Source organism: Bombyx mori, chromosome 2, assembly GCF_030269925.1.
Source record: "Bombyx mori chromosome 2, ASM3026992v2".
Lineage (NCBI taxonomy): Eukaryota > Metazoa > Arthropoda > Insecta > Lepidoptera > Bombycidae > Bombyx > Bombyx mori.
In genome coordinates this window covers 2005943-2025774 of record NC_085108.1, presented here as the reverse complement: position 1 = coordinate 2025774, position 19832 = coordinate 2005943, and the positions used below count along the sequence as shown (strand labels likewise).

General features: G+C 42.8%; 4 protein-coding genes across 5 annotated transcripts; 1 reads left to right on the top strand and 3 right to left on the bottom strand.

Moving 5' to 3' along the window:
* Positions 1–2826: 2826 nt before the first annotated feature.
* LOC119629666 (chorion class high-cysteine HCA protein 12-like) lies at positions 2827–4502 on the bottom strand. The gene is made up of 2 exons (XM_038016203.2): positions 4426–4502; positions 2827–3954 (listed from the first exon to the last, which is right to left on the bottom strand). Exons 1-2 carry the CDS (start codon positions 4474–4476, stop codon positions 3592–3594), a joined length of 414 nt encoding a protein of 137 aa, XP_037872131.1. The 5' UTR covers positions 4477–4502; the 3' UTR covers positions 2827–3591.
* Positions 4503–9380: 4878 nt separating this feature from the next.
* On the bottom strand, positions 9381–10249 carry LOC119629665 (chorion class high-cysteine HCA protein 12-like). The gene is made up of 2 exons (XM_062671969.1): positions 10199–10249; positions 9381–9713 (listed from the first exon to the last, which is right to left on the bottom strand). Exons 1-2 carry the CDS (start codon positions 10247–10249, stop codon positions 9381–9383), a joined length of 384 nt encoding a protein of 127 aa, XP_062527953.1.
* A 303-nt stretch (positions 10250–10552) lies between these two features.
* LOC119629645 (chorion class high-cysteine HCB protein 12-like) lies at positions 10553–16802 on the top strand. 2 transcript variants are annotated; one of them, XM_038016174.2, is made up of 2 exons: positions 10553–10630; positions 16361–16802. In XM_038016174.2, the coding sequence occupies exons 1-2, from the start codon at positions 10580–10582 to the stop codon at positions 16703–16705; spliced, it is 396 nt and encodes a 131-aa protein (XP_037872102.1). In that variant the 5' UTR covers positions 10553–10579; the 3' UTR covers positions 16706–16802. The 2 variants fall into 2 exon arrangements, with proteins under 2 accessions (XP_037872102.1, XP_037872101.1); XM_038016173.2 differs by lacking the exon at positions 10553–10630 and adding an exon at positions 16224–16278.
* On the bottom strand, positions 14849–15924 carry LOC119629664 (chorion class high-cysteine HCA protein 12-like). Its single transcript, XM_038016189.2, has 2 exons — positions 15848–15924; positions 14849–15376 (listed from the first exon to the last, which is right to left on the bottom strand). Exons 1-2 carry the CDS (start codon positions 15896–15898, stop codon positions 15014–15016), a joined length of 414 nt encoding a protein of 137 aa, XP_037872117.1. The 5' UTR covers positions 15899–15924; the 3' UTR covers positions 14849–15013.
* Positions 16803–19832: the final 3030 nt, after the last annotated feature.

Sequence of the window (19832 nt, the reverse complement as noted above, 5' to 3'; positions counted from 1 at the left end):
TACTACAACTAGTTGTACCCGTCCGCTTTGCTGGGCATTTAAAATTAACATTATTATATCTCACCCCCACAAAGATTCTCATCATGAACGCCCCCGGAACAGGTGTAGTAAATTCAACACTCATATTAAATATTTGCCTATCTATTAAGTACATGTATTGTCTATATGAATACCAAGTTTCAAGTCAATCGGATGCATGGTTCAGTAGTTATAACGGAACATCCGTAAAAACCACGGGGGATGCGCGATATATCGGCCATCAGAGTCTCTCTCGAAGCGTTGTACACAAGAGGCGATTAAAACTTGTGTCTGAAGTGGAGAATTCTCTGGGGCGGGTTTCCAAGTGGGGTGAACTGAATTCAGTTCAGTTCAACCCATTGAAGACACAGGTTTGCGCGTTCACTGCGAGGAATGACCCTTTTGTCATGGCGCCGGAATTTCAAGGAGTATCCCTGCAGCTTTCTGCGAGTATCAGGATTCTAGGGGTCGATATTTCGAACGATGTCCAATATCGGAGTCATTTGGAAGGTAAAACCAAATTGGCCTCTAAAATGTTGGGAGTCCTCAACAGCGCGAAGCGGTATTTCACGCCTGGACAGAGACTTGCGCTTTATAAAGCGCAGGTCCGGCCTCGCGTGGAGTACTGCTCTCACTTCTAGGCTGGGGCTCCCAAATACCAGCTACTTCAATTTGACTCCATACAGAAACGGGCTGTTCGGATGGTCGATAGTCCCGCTCTCGCGAATCGCTTGGAGCCTCGGAGTCTACGGAGGGACTTCGGTTCTCTCTGTGTTTTATACCGTATGGGCCATGGGGAATGCTCTGAGGAATTATTCGAGATGATCCCCTTATCTCCTTTTTATCATCGCACCTCCCGCTATCGGAGCAGAGCTCATCCATATTATCTGGAACCACTGCGTTCATCGACATTGCGTTTCCAAAGATCTTTTCTGCCACGTACCATCCGGCTTTGGAATGAACTCCCCTCCACGGTGTTTTCCGAGCGCTATGACATGTCCTTCTTCAAACGAAGCTTGCGGAGAGTACTTAATGGTAGGCAGCGGCTTATCTCTGCCCCTGGTATTGCTGACGTCCATGAGCGACGGTGACCACTTACCATCAGGTATACCAGGCCGTATGCTCGTCTGCATACAAAGGCAATAAAAAAAAGTTATACATATTTGGATTCTGATGCACAACTCTGAGCGCAGATAAGGAGAATAGATAGAACAGAAAGTAACAATGCTCAGAATTTAGGGAATCTTGAATACTTCAAGCTTCAAGACTTCGTTCTTATATCGAGGGGACACAGACTATTTGGTTTACGCGAAATTTCGCCCAATACACAACATTTATCTTTGTAATTAAAGGTGCGTTTTATTTGGTACTAGCCCAACAATTCGATGTTTTTAACTGATCTTCAATCATGTTTAACCCATTCAAATGGCTGAAGAAGTTATTTTTGTTGATGACAACTTTTTCATATTTTAAACTTTTAAGAGCTTTCCTGTAAAGCTGCAACGTCGTTTACATCAAATAGCCATTCACCCCTCGATATAGTAACTGAGGATCATGTTCACCTTGAGATATGAAACAATTCAATTCAATTCATTTATATAACAGATAACAATAATCCATCAATCCACGTACACATCAAAACAAAGAATAAACAAGTAGGCCTTCTCAGCTAAGATTATAATGAAACAGTTGAAAAACAAGAATAGTTTGATTTTTTATCAAACAGGTAATTGTTTCTTAATTACACCGTCCGAAGGACGAAAACTCCAGAATATCTCTGAAGTTTTTTTTTTATTGCCTTTGTAGGCAGACGGGCATACGGCCCACCTGATGGTGAGTGGTTACCGTCGCCCATGGACTTCAGCAATGCCAGGGACAGAGCCAAGCCGCTGCCTACCGCTTAATACTCTCCACAAGCCTCGTTTGAAGAAGGACATGTCATAGCGCTCGGGAAACACCGTGGAGGGGAGCTCATTTTATAGCCGGACGGTACGTGGCAAAAAAGATCTCTGGAAACGTACTGTGGATGACCGCAGTGGCTCCAGGTAGTATGGATGAACTCTACTCCGGTGGCGGGCGGTGCGATGGTAAAAACGAGATGCCGGTATCATCTCGACCAATTTCTCACGTCTATGTGCTATTTAGATACAGAGCAAGTGGATTTTCAAGGAAACTGCTTGGTATAGAAGCTGATCCAGTTCAAAGTCAACTGTTTCTGAAGTCGCTACCGCCCTCGCAGTTCAGGTAAGTCTTTTAAAATTAAAATTGAAATAAGTGGACATAGAGCGGCAAAAAATTAACCGTTCCGCATTGTTCACAGTCCAGCCAGTTCAATTTTGGGCATTGGTTGCGGTTGTGGAGGTTGTGGCTACGGCTTTGGGAGTCTCAGCGCTGGATATGATAGCTCCGGTGGGGATCTCAATGTCTTCTGCTTGGGCTGCTCCTACTGCTCAGGGTGTACGAGGGCTGTATCGGTGACTGCGGTAACATGCCTTACAACGGTACTGCTGATATCGCTGACTAATTCCCCACCGCTAGTGCTAGTAGTCTCAACTACTCAGCTCGACGAACGAATCGGCTATGACGCTGGCTATGGTCTCGGCTGCGGAGGCGGCTGTAGAGGCTGCGGTGGACGCAAAGGATACGGATGCGGCTATGGAGGTTACAGTGGATGCAGATGTGTGATGCATCTACTAAAAAGCTTATTAAATTAAGTGCATGAGAAATGAAATAAAATCAACATTCAATAATAAACTTCACTGTCCTTTCAGTAAGATACTTTAAGCCAAAAAAAAGACTGGTAACTGATTTTAAATAAGTTCTGTGTATTCAAATACAATAAAAAAAACATAATAAATCATTGTAAACATTACAAAGTAGAATCTCTACTAAATCTGTAGCAGTTTGAAAACTTATACAGCCCTTTCCCAATTAGGACCTATCTTTGTTGATTCTAATGCAACCACGAATTCTTTAGTCTTTCGGAATTGTCGTATCTGAACTGAAACTTTCACTGTTGGGACTGGACCTATTCGTTGTTGAACATCTCCTTAAAGGACCACACGTAGGCTACTTTAAATCCATTTAGACGTATCACCCTCTTTGCTCCTTCGATAATGACACTAGACTAACTTGTTTTATATAAATGGTGAGTATCAAATGTTGCAAAGGAACGCATAATTATTATTATTGGTGCAGGACAGAGTATGGGGTTTTTTATTACTTAGACGGGTCTATGAGCTCACATCCCAACTAGTATGAAGTGGCCATGCGTGTATACCTCAACAACTTGGGACACTTGGGCCACACACGTAGGCCATTGGTAATCCATACTCTTTAGAGCGTATTGTCAGCATTAGCGCTTTGCTGGATGCGACCAAGACAACAGATCTAATGAAAATAGACGAATTATGAACTCGCTTTTATTGAAAACTCAATTTAGATGTTTTTTATTGCACAAAGATGTTTGCTTTCAATCATAAATATATTGTGGTATTGAAAATACAATGAGAATTATTATTGAATCTGGATTTTATTGATTTTTTCAATAATAAATAACTAATAATGAGTTTTTTAGCAGCAACAGCATCTACGTCCGCATCCGCATCCTCCGCAGCCTCCACAGCCACATCCGCATCCACCACAGCCTCCACAGCCGCATCCACATCCACCGCAGCCTCCACAGCCGCATCCGCATCCACCGCAACCTCCGCACCCGCATCCGCAGCAACGTCCGCAGATAGAGACACAACCACTAGCACAGGCAGGGCCCTTGAAGCAAACACCTCCGCAGATGGGCACGCGGCCACAGACACAGGTTTCACCACACACGGGCAGCTCACCGCAGACGTTCACATTACCTTCGCCCTCGCCGCCATAGCAACCGCAACCGCAACCACCACCGCATCCACAGCCACAGCACTGACCGTACACATTCTAAAACAGCCACATAAATTAAAATTTAACATTGACACATTAGTTTCTCTGCACATAATCCACCAATTTCGTCAATTGTAGAATTTGAGCAAGTATCTACCTTAGTTACAATGTATCTAAAGTAGTCGAGTCAAAAAGTAGACGTACATAAATGTATCATTTACGTACTCATCACGTTTTAATAACAATTTCCACGGTGAAGGAATAATATCGTGTAATGATTATTAAATGCAAAATGTTCTATTATGAGCTGCTACGGACAGGAAACATTGTTCTGCGACTTGAAGGGAACACTTGCAGAACAAATCAGAATTCGACCTCATGTCTCAAGATCTGTAAAATCCTCTAAGTTTTCGTTTTTATTACGAAGATAATCAGAGAACAATGAAAGGGCACAAAAGAGGTCTACAGCTGACCTATTAAGTTAAAAATATTGCTTATATTCGGAAGCTTTTAAAAAATAAAACTTACTTGGATCAGGCAGCCCTGAACGCAGAGAAGGAGAATAGCGAAGGTAAACATGATGCTGGATATGCAGGCACTTAATCTTGAATACTTTAAGCTTCAAGACTTCGTTCTTATATAGTAACTAAGAATCATGTTCACCTTGAGATAAGAAACAATTCAATGACAAACAGTTGAGAAACAATGATAGTTTGGTTTTTAATCAAACAGGTGTTCGTAATTGTTTCCTTATTACACGACCCGAAGGACGAAAACTGCAGAATATCTCCAAAGTCACGTCTTTATGCTATTTAGATATGAAGCATGCGGATTTTCAAGGAAACTGCTCGGTATAAAAGCTGATGTAGTTCAGAGTCAACTCATTCTGAAGTCATTCAGTGAAACAACATGGCCGCTAAACTCATTCTCTTCGTCTGCGCCATCGCCCTCGTGGCTCAGGTAAGTCTTATAATTTTAAATTTAATTAATTGAACTTAAAATGATTACTTAAAAATATTTAATTGTTTCCTTTGTTCATAGTCTGTTTTGGGCACCGGTTGCGGCTGCGGCTGTAGAGGTTGTGGCTGCGGTTGTGGAGGTTGTGGCTCTAGATGTTGTGACCGTTTCTGTGTGTGTTCCAACTCGGCTGCTCCTACTGGTCTAAGTATATGTTCCGAGAACAGGTACAATGGTGATGTCTGTGTCTGCGGTGAAGTGCCTTTCCTTGGTACTGCTGATGTCTGTGGCGACATGTGCAGCTCGGGTTGTGGTTGTATCGACTACGGCTGCGGAGACGATTGCATCGGTATCACCCAAAGCTGCGGCGGGTGCGGATGCGGCTGTGGAGGCTGCGGTGGATGCGGATGCGGAGGCTGCGGCGGATGCGGCTGTGGAGGCTGCGGTGGATGCGGATGCTGTGGAGGTTGTGGTGGATGCGGATGCGGCTGTGGAGGCTGCGGTGGATGCGGATGCTGTGGAGGTTGTGGTGGATGCGGATGCGGCTGTGGAGGCTGCGGCTGCTGCTGAGGATGCAGTTGCGGACATGCATTTGTGGCGTCTACTAAAAAGCTCATTGAGTTATGTATTATTGAAAAAATCAATAAAACCCACCTTCAGTAATTATCCTCATTGTCTTTTCAGTACCACAATTGTATTTTATTGTAACGTGTGAAATGTTCCTGAATACGTGTTAATTGCTTATTCTTTTAATTGCTTAATTGGGTGGACGAGGCTCACCTGATGTTATGTGTTGACCGGAGCCCATAGACATCAACAACGTAAATGCCGCCCTACCCGTCTTGAGATATAAGTTCCTAATCTCAATTTTGTACTACAACTAGCTGTGACCGTCCGCTTCGCTGGGCATTTAAAATTAACATTATTATATCTCACCCCCACAAAGATTCTCATCATTAACGCCCCAGGAACTGGTGTAGTAAATCCAACACTCATATTAAATATTAGCCTATCTATTAAGTATATGTATTGTCTATATGGATACCAAGTTTCAAGTCAATCGGATGCATGGTTCAGTAGTTATAATGGAACATCCGTAAAAACCACGGGGGATGCGCGATATATCGGCCATCAGAGTCTCTCTCGAAGCGTTGTACACAAGAGGCGATTAAAACTTGTGTCTGAAGTGGAGAATTCTCTGGGGCGGGTTTCCAAGTGGGGTGAACTGAATTCAGTTCAGTTCAACCCATTGAAGACACAGGTTTGCGCGTTCACTGCGAGGAATGACCCTTTTGTCATGGCGCCGGAATTTCAAGGAGTATCCCTGCAGCTTTCTGCGAGTATCAGGATTCTAGGGGTCGATATTTCGAACGATGTCCAATATCGGAGTCATTTGGAAGGTAAAACCAAATTGGCCTCTAAAATGTTGGGAGTCCTCAACAGCGCGAAGCGGTATTTCACACCTGGACAGAGACTTGCGCTTTATAAAGCGCAGGTCCGGCCTCGCGTGGAGTACTGCTCTCACTTTTGGGCCGGGGCTCCCAAATACCAGCTACTTCAATTTGACTCCATACAGAAACGGGCTGTTCGGATGGTCGACAGTCCCGCTCTCGCGGATCGCTTGGAACCTCTGGGTCTACGGAGGGACTTCGGTTGTCTCTGTGTTTTATACCGTATGGTCCATGGGGAATGCTCTAAGGAATTATTCGAGATGATCCCCTCATCTCCTTTTTATGATCGCACCTCCCGCCATCGGAGCAGAGTTCATCCATATTATCTGGAACCACTGCGTTCATCGACAGTGCGTTTTCAAAGATCTTTTCTGCCACGTACCATCCGGCTTTGGAATGAACTCCCCTCCACGGTGTTTTCCGAGCGCTATTACATGTCCTCAAACGAGGCTTGCAGAGAGAACTTAATGGTACGCAGCGGCTTGGCTCTGCCCCTGGTATTGCTGACGTCCATGAGCGACGGTGACCACTTACCATCAGGTGGGCCGTATGCTCGTTTGCATACAAAGGCAATAAAAAAAAAGTTATACATATTTGGATTCTGATTCACAACTCTGAACGCAGATAAGGAGAATAGATAGCACAGAAGGTAACAACGCTCAGAATTTAGGGAATCTTGAATACTTCAAGCTTCAAGACTTCGTTCTTGTATCGAGGGGACACAGACTATTTGGTTTACGCGACATTTCGCCCAATACACAACATTTATCTTTGTAATTAAAGGTGAGTTTTATTTGGTACTAGCCCAACAATTCGATGTTTTTAACTGATCTTCAATTATGTTAAACCCATTCAAATGGCTGAAGAAGTTATTTTTGGTGATGACAACTTTTTCATATTTTAAACTTTTAACAGCTTTCCTGTAAAGCTGCAACGTCGCTTACATCAAATAGCCATTCATTCCTCGATATAGTAACTGAGGATCATGTTCACCTTGAGATATGAAACAATTCAATTCAATTCATTTATTTATCAGATAAAAATAATCCATCAATCCACATACACAACAAAATCTAAATTTAATTACAACAGGTACATAATATAAAAAACAAAATAAAATAAACAAAGAATAAACAAGTAGTTAGGTCTTCTCAGCTAAGATTATAATAAAACAGTTGAGAAACAATGATAGTTTGATTTTCTATCAAACAGGTAATTGTTTCTTAATTACACCGTCCGAAGGACGAAAACTCCAGAATATCTCTGAAGTTTTTTTTTTATTGCCTTTGTAGGCAGACGGGCATACGGCCCACCTGATGGTGAGTGATTACCGTCGCCCATGGACTTCAGCAATGCCAGGGACAGAGCCAAGCCGCTGCCTACCGCTTAATACTCTCCACAAGCCTCGTTTGAAGAAGGACATGTCATAGCGCTCGGGAAACACCGTGGTGGGGAGCTCATTTTATAGCCGGACGGTACGTGGCAAAAAAGATCTCTGGAAACGTACTGTGGATGACCGCAGTGGCTCCAGGTAGTATGGATGAACTCTACTCCGGTGGCGGGCGGTGCGATGGTAAAAACGAGATGCCGGTATCAACTCGACCAATTTCTCACGTCTATATGCTATTTAGATACAGAGCAAGTGGATTTTCAAGGAAACTACTATATAGAAGCTGATCCAGTTCAAAGTCAACTGATTCTGAAGTCGCTACCGCCCTCGTGGTTCAGATAAGTGTTTTAAAATTAAAATTGAAATAAGTGGACATAGAGCAGTAAATACTTAACCATTCCGCATTGTTCGCAGTCCAGCCAGTTCAATTTTGGGCATTGGTTGTGGTTGCGGTTGTGAAGGTTGTGGCTACGGCTTTGGGAGTCTCAGCGCTGGATATGATAGCTCCGGTGGGGATCTCAATGTCTTCTGCTTGGGCTGCTCCTACTGCCCAGGGTTTACGAGGGCTGTATCGGTGTCTGCGGTAACATGCCTTACCTCGGTACTGCTGATATCGCTGACTAATTCCCCACCGCTAGTGCTAGTAGTCTCAACTACTCAGCTCGACGAACGAATCAACGAATCGGCTATGACGCTGGCTATGGTCTCGGCTGCGGAGGCGGCTGTAGAGGCTGCGGTGGACGCAAAGGATACGGATGCGGCTATGGAGGTTACAGTGGATGCAGATGTATGATGCATCTACTAAAAAGCTTATTAAATTAAGTGCATGAGAAATGAAATAAAATCAACATTCAATAATAAACTTCACTGTCCTTTCAGTAAGATAATTTTAGCAAAAAAAAAACTGGTAACTGATTTTAAATAAGTTCTGTGTATTCAAATACAATAAAAAAAAACATAATAAATAGTTGTAAACATTACAAAGTAGAATCCCTACTAAATCTGTAGCAGTTTGAAAACTTATACAGCCCTTTCCCAATTAGGACCTATCTTTGTTGATTTTAATGCAACCACGAATTCTTTAGTCTTTCAGAATTGTCGTATCTGAACTGAAACTTTCACTGTTGGGATTGGACATATTCGTTGTTGAACATCTCCATAAAGGACCACACGTGGGCTACTTTAAATCCATTTAGACGTATCACCCTCTTTGCTCCTTGGATAATGACACTAGACTAACTTGTTTTATATAAATGGTGAGTATCAAATGTTGCAAAGGAACGCATAATTATTATTATTGGTGCAGGTCAGAGTATGGGGTTTTTTATTACTTAGAAGGGTCTATGAGCTCACATCCCAACTAGTATGAAGTGGCCATGCGTGTATACCTCAACAACTTGGGACACTCGGGCCACACACGTGGGCCACTTGTAATTCATACTCTTTAGAGCGTATTGTCAGCATTAGCGCTTTGCTAGATGCGACCAAGACAACAGATCTAATGAAAATAGACGAATTATGAACTCGCTTTTATTGAAAACTCAATTTAGATTTTTTTTTATTGCACAAAGATGTTTGCTTTCAATCATAAATAAAATACATTGTGGTATTGAAAATACAATGAGAATTATTATTGTATCTGGATTTTATTGATTTTTTCAATAATAAATAACTCAATGGGTTTTTTAGCAGCAACAGCATCTACGTCCGCATCCGCATCCTCCGCAGCCTCCACAGCCGCATCCGCATCCACCGCAGCCTCCACAACCGCATCCGCAACCACCGCAACCTCCGCACCCGCATCCGCAGCAACGTCCGCAGATAGAGACACAGCCACTAGCACAGGCAGGACCCCCGTAGCAAACACTACCGCAGATGGGCACGCGGCCACAGACACAGGTTTCACCACACACGGGCAGTTCACCGCAGACGTTCACATTACCGTCGCCCTCGCCGCCATAGCAACCGCAACCGCAACCACCACCGCATCCACAGCCACAGCACCGACCGTACACATTCTAAAACAGCCACATAAATTAAAATTTAACATTGACACATTAGTTTCTCTGTACATAATCCACCAATTTCGTCAATTGTAGAATTTGAGTAAGTATTTACCTCAATTATAATGTATCTAAAGTATTGGAGTACAAAAGTAGACGTACATAAATATATCATTTACGTACCCATCACGTTTTTAATAATAATTTCCACGGTGAAGGAATAATATCGTGTAATGATTAAATTATTAAATGCACAATTACTAGTGGTAACATGGTCTATTATGAGCTGCTACAGGCAGGAAACATTGTTCTCCGGCTTGAAGGGAGCACTTACAGAACAAATCAGAGTTAGACCTCAGGTCTCAAGATCTGTGAAATCCCCTGTTTTCGTTTTTGTTACGACGATAATTAGAGAACAATGAAATGGTGCAAAAGAGGTCTACCGCTATTAAGTTAAAAATATTGCTCACATTCGGAAGCTTTTAAAAAATATTACTTACTTGGATCAGACAGCCCTGCACGCAGAGAAGGAGAATAGCGAAGGTAAACATGATGCTGGATATTCAGGCACTTAATCTTGAATACTTTAAGCTTCAAGACTTCGTTCTTATATAGTAACTAAGGATCATGTTCACCTTGAGATAAGAAAAAATTAAATGACAAACAGTTGAGAAACAATGATAGTTTGGTTTTTAATCAAACAGGTGTTCATAATTGTTTCCTGATTAGATCGCCCGAAGGACGAAAACTGCAGAATATCTCCAAAGTCACGTCTATATGCTATTTAGATATGAAGCAGGCGGATTTTCAAGGAAACTGCTCGGTATAAAAGCTGATGTAGTTCAGAGTCAACTCATTCTGAAGTCATTCAGTGAAACAACATGGCCGCTAAACTCATTCTCTTCGTCTGCGCCATCGCCCTCGTGGCTCAGGTAAGTCCTTTAATTTTAAATTTAATTAATTGAACTTAAAATGATTACTTAAAAATATTTAATTTTTTCATTTGTTCATAGTCCGTTTTGGGCACCGGTTGTGGCTGCTGCTGTAGAGGTTGTGGCTGCGGTTGTGGAGGTTGTGGCTCTAGATGTTGTGACCGTTTCTGTGTGTGTTCCAACTCGGCTGCTCCTACTGGTCTAAGTATATGTTCCGAGAACAGGTACAATGGTGATGTCTGTGTCTGCGGTGAAGTGCCTTTCCTTGGTACTGCTGATGTCTGTGGCGACATGTGCAGCTCGGGTTGTGGTTGTATCGACTACGGCTGCGGAGACGGTTGCGTCGGTATCACCCAAAGCTGCGGCGGGTGCGGATGCGGCTGTGGAGGCTGCGGCGGATGCGGCTGTGGAGGCTGCGGTGGATGCGGATGCGGCTGTGGAGGCTGCGGTGGATGCGGATGCGGCTGTGGAGGCTGCGGCTGCTGCTGAGGATGCAGTTGCGGACATTCATGTTGTGGCGTCTACTAAAAAGCTCATTGAGTTATGTATTATTGAAAAAATCAATAAAACCCACCTTCAGTAATTATCCCCATTGTCTTTTCAGTACCACAATTGTATTTTATTGTAACGTGTGAAATGTTCCTGAATACTTGTTAATTGCTTATTCCTTTAATTGCTTAATTGGGTGGACGAGGCTCACGTGATGTTATATGTTGACCGGAGCCCATAGACATCAACAACGTAAATGCCGCCCTACCCGTCTTGAGATATAAGTTCCTAATCTCAATTTTATACTACAACTAGTTGTACCCGTCCGCTTTGCTGGGCATTTAAAATTAACATTATTATATCTCACCCCCACAAAGATTCTCATCATGAACGCCCCCGGAACAGGTGTAGTAAATTCAACACTCATATTAAATATTTGCCTATCTATTAAGTACATGTATTGTCTATATGAATACCAAGTTTCAAGTCAATCGGATGCATGGTTCAGTAGTTATAACGGAACATCCGTAAAAACCACGGGGGATGCGCGATATATCGGCCATCAGAGTCTCTCTCGAAGCGTTGTACACAAGAGGCGATTAAAACTTGTGTCTGAAGTGGAGAATTCTCTGGGGCGGGTTTCCAAGTGGGGTGAACTGAATTCAGTTCAGTTCAACCCATTGAAGACACAGGTTTGCGCGTTCACTGCGAGGAATGACCCTTTTGTCATGGCGCCGGAATTTCAAGGAGTATCCCTGCAGCTTTCTGCGAGTATCAGGATTCTAGGGGTCGATATTTCGAACGATGTCCAATATCGGAGTCATTTGGAAGGTAAAACCAAATTGGCCTCTAAAATGTTGGGAGTCCTCAACAGCGCGAAGCGGTATTTCACGCCTGGACAGAGACTTGCGCTTTATAAAGCGCAGGTCCGGCCTCGCGTGGAGTACTGCTCTCACTTCTAGGCTGGGGCTCCCAAATACCAGCTACTTCAATTTGACTCCATACAGAAACGGGCTGTTCGGATGGTCGATAGTCCCGCTCTCGCGAATCGCTTGGAGCCTCGGAGTCTACGGAGGGACTTCGGTTCTCTCTGTGTTTTATACCGTATGGGCCATGGGGAATGCTCTGAGGAATTATTCGAGATGATCCCCTTATCTCCTTTTTATCATCGCACCTCCCGCTATCGGAGCAGAGCTCATCCATATTATCTGGAACCACTGCGTTCATCGACATTGCGTTTCCAAAGATCTTTTCTGCCACGTACCATCCGGCTTTGGAATGAACTCCCCTCCACGGTGTTTTCCGAGCGCTATGACATGTCCTTCTTCAAACGAAGCTTGCGGAGAGTACTTAATGGTAGGCAGCGGCTTATCTCTGCCCCTGGTATTGCTGACGTCCATGAGCGACGGTGACCACTTACCATCAGGTATACCAGGCCGTATGCTCGTCTGCATACAAAGGCAATAAAAAAAAGTTATACATATTTGGATTCTGATGCACAACTCTGAGCGCAGATAAGGAGAATAGATAGAACAGAAAGTAACAATGCTCAGAATTTAGGGAATCTTGAATACTTCAAGCTTCAAGACTTCGTTCTTATATCGAGGGGACACAGACTATTTGGTTTACGCGAAATTTCGCCCAATACACAACATTTATCTTTGTAATTAAAGGTGCGTTTTATTTGGTACTAGCCCAACAATTCGATGTTTTTAACTGATCTTCAATCATGTTTAACCCATTCAAATGGCTGAAGAAGTTATTTTTGTTGATGACAACTTTTTCATATTTTAAACTTTTAAGAGCTTTCCTGTAAAGCTGCAACGTCGTTTACATCAAATAGCCATTCACCCCTCGATATAGTAACTGAGGATCATGTTCACCTTGAGATATGAAACAATTCAATTCAATTCATTTATATAACAGATAACAATAATCCATCAATCCACGTACACATCAAAACAAAGAATAAACAAGTAGGCCTTCTCAGCTAAGATTATAATGAAACAGTTGAAAAACAAGAATAGTTTGATTTTTTATCAAACAGGTAATTGTTTCTTAATTACACCGTCCGAAGGACGAAAACTCCAGAATATCTCTGAAGTTTTTTTTTTATTGCCTTTGTAGGCAGACGGGCATACGGCCCACCTGATGGTGAGTGGTTACCGTCGCCCATGGACTTCAGCAATGCCAGGGACAGAGCCAAGCCGCTGCCTACCGCTTAATACTCTCCACAAGCCTCGTTTGAAGAAGGACATGTCATAGCGCTCGGGAAACACCGTGGAGGGGAGCTCATTTTATAGCCGGACGGTACGTGGCAAAAAAGATCTCTGGAAACGTACTGTGGATGACCGCAGTGGCTCCAGGTAGTATGGATGAACTCTACTCCGGTGGCGGGCGGTGCGATGGTAAAAACGAGATGCCGGTATCATCTCGACCAATTTCTCACGTCTATGTGCTATTTAGATACAGAGCAAGTGGATTTTCAAGGAAACTGCTTGGTATAGAAGCTGATCCAGTTCAAAGTCAACTGTTTCTGAAGTCGCTACCGCCCTCGCAGTTCAGGTAAGTCTTTTAAAATTAAAATTGAAATAAGTGGACATAGAGCGGCAAAAAATTAACCGTTCCGCATTGTTCACAGTCCAGCCAGTTCAATTTTGGGCATTGGTTGCGGTTGTGGAGGTTGTGGCTACGGCTTTGGGAGTCTCAGCGCTGGATATGATAGCTCCGGTGGGGATCTCAATGTCTTCTGCTTGGGCTGCTCCTACTGCTCAGGGTGTACGAGGGCTGTATCGGTGACTGCGGTAACATGCCTTACAACGGTACTGCTGATATCGCTGACTAATTCCCCACCGCTAGTGCTAGTAGTCTCAACTACTCAGCTCGACGAACGAATCGGCTATGACGCTGGCTATGGTCTCGGCTGCGGAGGCGGCTGTAGAGGCTGCGGTGGACGCAAAGGATACGGATGCGGCTATGGAGGTTACAGTGGATGCAGATGTGTGATGCATCTACTAAAAAGCTTATTAAATTAAGTGCATGAGAAATGAAATAAAATCAACATTCAATAATAAACTTCACTGTCCTTTCAGTAAGATACTTTAAGCCAAAAAAAAGACTGGTAACTGATTTTAAATAAGTTCTGTGTATTCAAATACAATAAAAAAAACATAATAAATCATTGTAAACATTACAAAGTAGAATCTCTACTAAATCTGTAGCAGTTTGAAAACTTATACAGCCCTTTCCCAATTAGGACCTATCTTTGTTGATTCTAATGCAACCACGAATTCTTTAGTCTTTCGGAATTGTCGTATCTGAACTGAAACTTTCACTGTTGGGACTGGACCTATTCGTTGTTGAACATCTCCTTAAAGGACCACACGTAGGCTACTTTAAATCCATTTAGACGTATCACCCTCTTTGCTCCTTCGATAATGACACTAGACTAACTTGTTTTATATAAATGGTGAGTATCAAATGTTGCAAAGGAACGCATAATTATTATTATTGGTGCAGGACAGAGTATGGGGTTTTTTATTACTTAGACGGGTCTATGAGCTCACATCCCAACTAGTATGAAGTGGCCATGCGTGTATACCTCAACAACTTGGGACACTTGGGCCACACACGTAGGCCATTGGTAATCCATACTCTTTAGAGCGTATTGTCAGCATTAGCGCTTTGCTGGATGCGACCAAGACAACAGATCTAATGAAAATAGACGAATTATGAACTCGCTTTTATTGAAAACTCAATTTAGATGTTTTTTATTGCACAAAGATGTTTGCTTTCAATCATAAATATATTGTGGTATTGAAAATACAATGAGAATTATTATTGAATCTGGATTTTATTGATTTTTTCAATAATAAATAACTAATAATGAGTTTTTTAGCAGCAACAGCATCTACGTCCGCATCCGCATCCTCCGCAGCCTCCACAGCCACATCCGCATCCACCACAGCCTCCACAGCCGCATCCACATCCACCGCAGCCTCCACAGCCGCATCCGCATCCACCGCAACCTCCGCACCCGCATCCGCAGCAACGTCCGCAGATAGAGACACAACCACTAGCACAGGCAGGGCCCTTGAAGCAAACACCTCCGCAGATGGGCACGCGGCCACAGACACAGGTTTCACCACACACGGGCAGCTCACCGCAGACGTTCACATTACCTTCGCCCTCGCCGCCATAGCAACCGCAACCGCAACCACCACCGCATCCACAGCCACAGCACTGACCGTACACATTCTAAAACAGCCACATAAATTAAAATTTAACATTGACACATTAGTTTCTCTGCACATAATCCACCAATTTCGTCAATTGTAGAATTTGAGCAAGTATCTACCTTAGTTACAATGTATCTAAAGTAGTCGAGTCAAAAAGTAGACGTACATAAATGTATCATTTACGTACTCATCACGTTTTAATAACAATTTCCACGGTGAAGGAATAATATCGTGTAATGATTATTAAATGCAAAATGTTCTATTATGAGCTGCTACGGACAGGAAACATTGTTCTGCGACTTGAAGGGAACACTTGCAGAACAAATCAGAATTCGACCTCATGTCTCAAGATCTGTAAAATCCTCTAAGTTTTCGTTTTTATTACGAAGATAATCAGAGAACAATGAAAGGGCACAAAAGAGGTCTACAGCTGACCTATTAAGTTAAAAATATTGCTTATATTCGGAAGCTTTTAAAAAATAAAACTTACTTGGATCAGGCAGCCCTGAACGCAGAGAAGGAGAATAGCGAAGGTAAACATGATGCTGGATATGCAGGCACTTAATCTTGAATACTTTAAGCTTCAAGACTTCGTTCTTATATAGTAACTAAGAATCATGTTCACCTTGAGATAAGAAACAATTCAATGACAAACAGTTGAGAAACAATGATAGTTTGGTTTTTAATCAAACAGGTGTTCGTAATTGTTTCCTTATTACACCCCCGAAGGACGAAAACTGCAGAATATCTCCAAAGTCACGTTTTTATGCTATTTAGATATGAAGCATGCGGATTTTCAAGGAAACTGCTCGGTATAAAAGCTGATGTAGTTCAGAGTCAACTCATTCTGAAGTCATTCAGTGAAGCAACATGGCCGCTAAACTCATTCTCTTCGTCTGCGCCGTCGCCCTCGTGGCTCAGGTAAGTCTTTTAATTTTTAAATTGAATTAAAAGGACTTAAAATGATTACTTAAAAATATTTAATTTTTTCATTTGTTCATAGTCCGTTTTGGGCATCGGTTGTGGCTGCGGCTGTAGAGGTTGTGGCTGCGGTTGTGGAGGTTGTGGCTGTGGATGTTGTGAAAATTTCCGTGTATGTTCCAATTCGGCTGCTCCTACTGGTCTAAGTATATGTTCCGAGAACAGGTACAAGGGTGATGTCTGTGTCTGCGGTGAAGTGCCTTTCCTTGGTACCGCTGATGTCTGTGGCAACATGTGCAGCTCGGGTTGTGGTTGTATCGACTACGGATGCGGAAACGGTTGCGTCGGTATCACCCGAAGCTGCGGTGGGTGCGGATGCGGCTGTGGAGGCTGCGGATGCGGCTGTGGAGGCTGCGGTTGCTGCTAAGGATGCAGTTGCGGACGTTCATGTTGTGGCGTCTATTAAAAAGCTCATTGAGTTATGTATTATTGAAAAAATTAATAAAACCCACATTCAGTAATTATCCTCATTGTCTTTTCAGTACCACAATTGTATTTTATTGTAATGTGTGAAATGTTCCTGAATACGTGTTAATTGCTTATTCTTTTAATTGGGTGGCCCACCTGATGTTATGTGTTGACTGGAGCCCATAGACATCAACAACGTAAATACCGCCCTACCCGTCTTGAGATAAAGGTTCCCAATCTTAGTTTTATAGTACAACTAGGTGTACCCGTCCGCTTTGCTGGGCATTTAAAATTAACATTATTATATCTCACCCTCACAAAGATTCTCATCATTAACGCCCCCGGAACTGGTGTAGGGAACCCAACACTCATATAAATATTAGCCTATCCATTAAGTACATGTATTTTCTACATGAATACCAAGTTTCAAGTCAATCGGATGCATGGTTCAGTAGTTATAACGGAACTTCCGTAAAAACCACTGTAGATTTATATATTAGTATAGATGGCTGCCCCACCCTTTAAATAGCCATGTGTTACTTGTCAAGGCTAAAATGGACGGGGGTTGTTACTTAACCATGAGACATTCCAGTATGTTTTTCGGTTGGATAAAACTTAGCCGGCAAATATATTGAAGAATCACGATCACATCTGATATCAAATATAACTAATTAGGCGATAGGAGCTTACAATCTTTTTCAGAAAAACTAATAGTTTAAAAAACTGAATGGTTAAAATATGTCAGGATAGATTATTAGATTTAATTTATTTGTTCAATACAGATAGTAGCTTGGTCGTATGCCCCTGGCATAATTGATGTATTCCAATTTAATGCACAAGAACAGGCATCATTCCATAACAATTAAATTTTATCTATTCCCAAACAGTACAATGTTTACGTACTTATAGTACTTATAAATCACAACAACTCGACTCGAGGTGGCTGTGGTGAGTGAAGCCAATAAGTGTGGCTAGTTGAATAGTCTAGTAATTTCCTAATACAGACTTCAGCCTCAGGGCTTCGATTCATTCGTGATCTTCTCAATGTAATTTTATCTTCCAAATACTGCGCAAAGCTTGGCCTAGTTTTATCCCACATTTTAGTGGTAGCGACACGTGCAGATCACCTGTATGGGTGGATAACTCTACTGACTTCTGCGTTACAATACTAGACGATTCCGGTCTTAAGGTTATGAAACCAGTATTAAAAATATTGGGTTAAAATTAATTTGTGCTATTAACCACTTAAAATGAACTAGTATCTTCCCATCTGCTGCATTAGAACTCTGAGTCTCTGGGTATATGAAGATATCTTAGTTCCACTGTCTTTTGTATCCTATGTTCCATGGAAAATACTTTGAGGACTTGCTTGAAATGATTTCATAATCTGCTGACTGCTGAATTATACTTCATCCCTGCTACTTAGATCCAGTGCGTTCATCCACAGTGTCACAGTTTTGCAGTCTATACAATCGAAATATTTATACAGCATACTTTTATATCGGACGACACCGGTGCACCTTTCAGTACTTACGCTACCGGTCACAAATGTACAAGGGTTGAAATTGCCCTCAAAAAAGAAAAATAGTAAAAATTTAATTATTATGCTAATATCATTTATTTACAAGTACCGATGTTATTGCCAGATAGTTAAGCGAAACTTTGTTAATAGATGCTTTACGATGAATTATTAACTCATTTTTATTGAAAGCCCAATTTCGATATTGTTTTGCACAAAGACCTTTGCTTTCAACTTTCTTCTCAGTAGCCACGACATCTATATCCGCAGCTGCAGCTACCGGTAGGATCGAAACGTCCGCAGATAGAGACACGACCGCTAGCGCAGGCGGGACCTTTGCACTCGACAGTACCGATTTTGGACAATCAGGCATCGAAAGCGGTAACAACAGGCACGGGCATCTCACCGACTCCACCAACATTACCGACGCCCTAGCCCCCATAACTATTGCAAGCAGCTCCGCATCCGCAGTTGTAGCCTCCCAGACACTCAGGGTCGGATTTAAACTGAATGCCGCTCCTGGGCACCGGAAAAAGATCCACCCCATTACTGGAATTTTACTTAAGCTTACAGTTTACAACATATTTTATTTTTCAAAATTAAAATATGTAATTTATTGCAGAAACTTCATTAGATTGCTGAGTCTCTATATAGGGCAAGGATTAATAGGACACGTGTTCAGTTAAGTGACTAAAGTATATTGGGATAACAACCTAACGTGCTATCGACAGCCCCGACAGTCCCGAGACTGACGTAGCATTACTGCAATATAATTATTGCTCACACATACATATTAATAGTTGCTATGGGGACATTTGTGGTCCCTAAAAGATGTTATATATTCCAAAAACATAAACAAATATTTGTTTTTCTTCTAACTTCAAAAATTTGCCGCCCTGGGCACTTATATAGACGCCCGGTGTATTCGTATGTAGCGAGGCAAGGGTGTTTGAATCCTGCAGGCAAGTGCCAATTTTTCTGATGAAATCCGTACTTAACAAATGTTCAGGATCGATTTCCACGATGAAGGAATAACTTGCATAATTACTGTTGGTAGGACGTCTTGTGAGTCCGCACGGGAGTTGACTAAAGCTCTATTTAGAGAATTTCTCCGCCTACGACACCGGAAACTAACCACGGAATTACTGGCCTTCAAAGCTGAGCACGCCGCAAACTCTCTCGCGGATTTCGTCGCGCTCGCCGCTTCCGTGTCCTCGGTACCCGAATGCAAAGCTCCCGCGTCGTACACGGCGGGCTCGGTCGTGCCCTCCGCTCCGGCGTCGCCTGTACTGGCGCGTAAAACCGCCGCGGCCCCCGTTTCTTCCGTGCGATCGTCCGCAGCCTCCGTCACGCCCGCCGCTCCCGCGACTTCTGAAGTACCTACACCCACCCACATGTCGTCCGCGCCTGCCTCCTTGTCCTCCGATTCTGACACAGATATGGAGGTCGACATTGCCCCTGTCTCATTGACGGACGGATTCACCTCGTAAAAAAGGGTAAGAAACACGCCGCGGAGTCTCGAGCTCCTGCAGCCGTTAAAGTAAGTAAAGGCGCACACGCGTTGCGC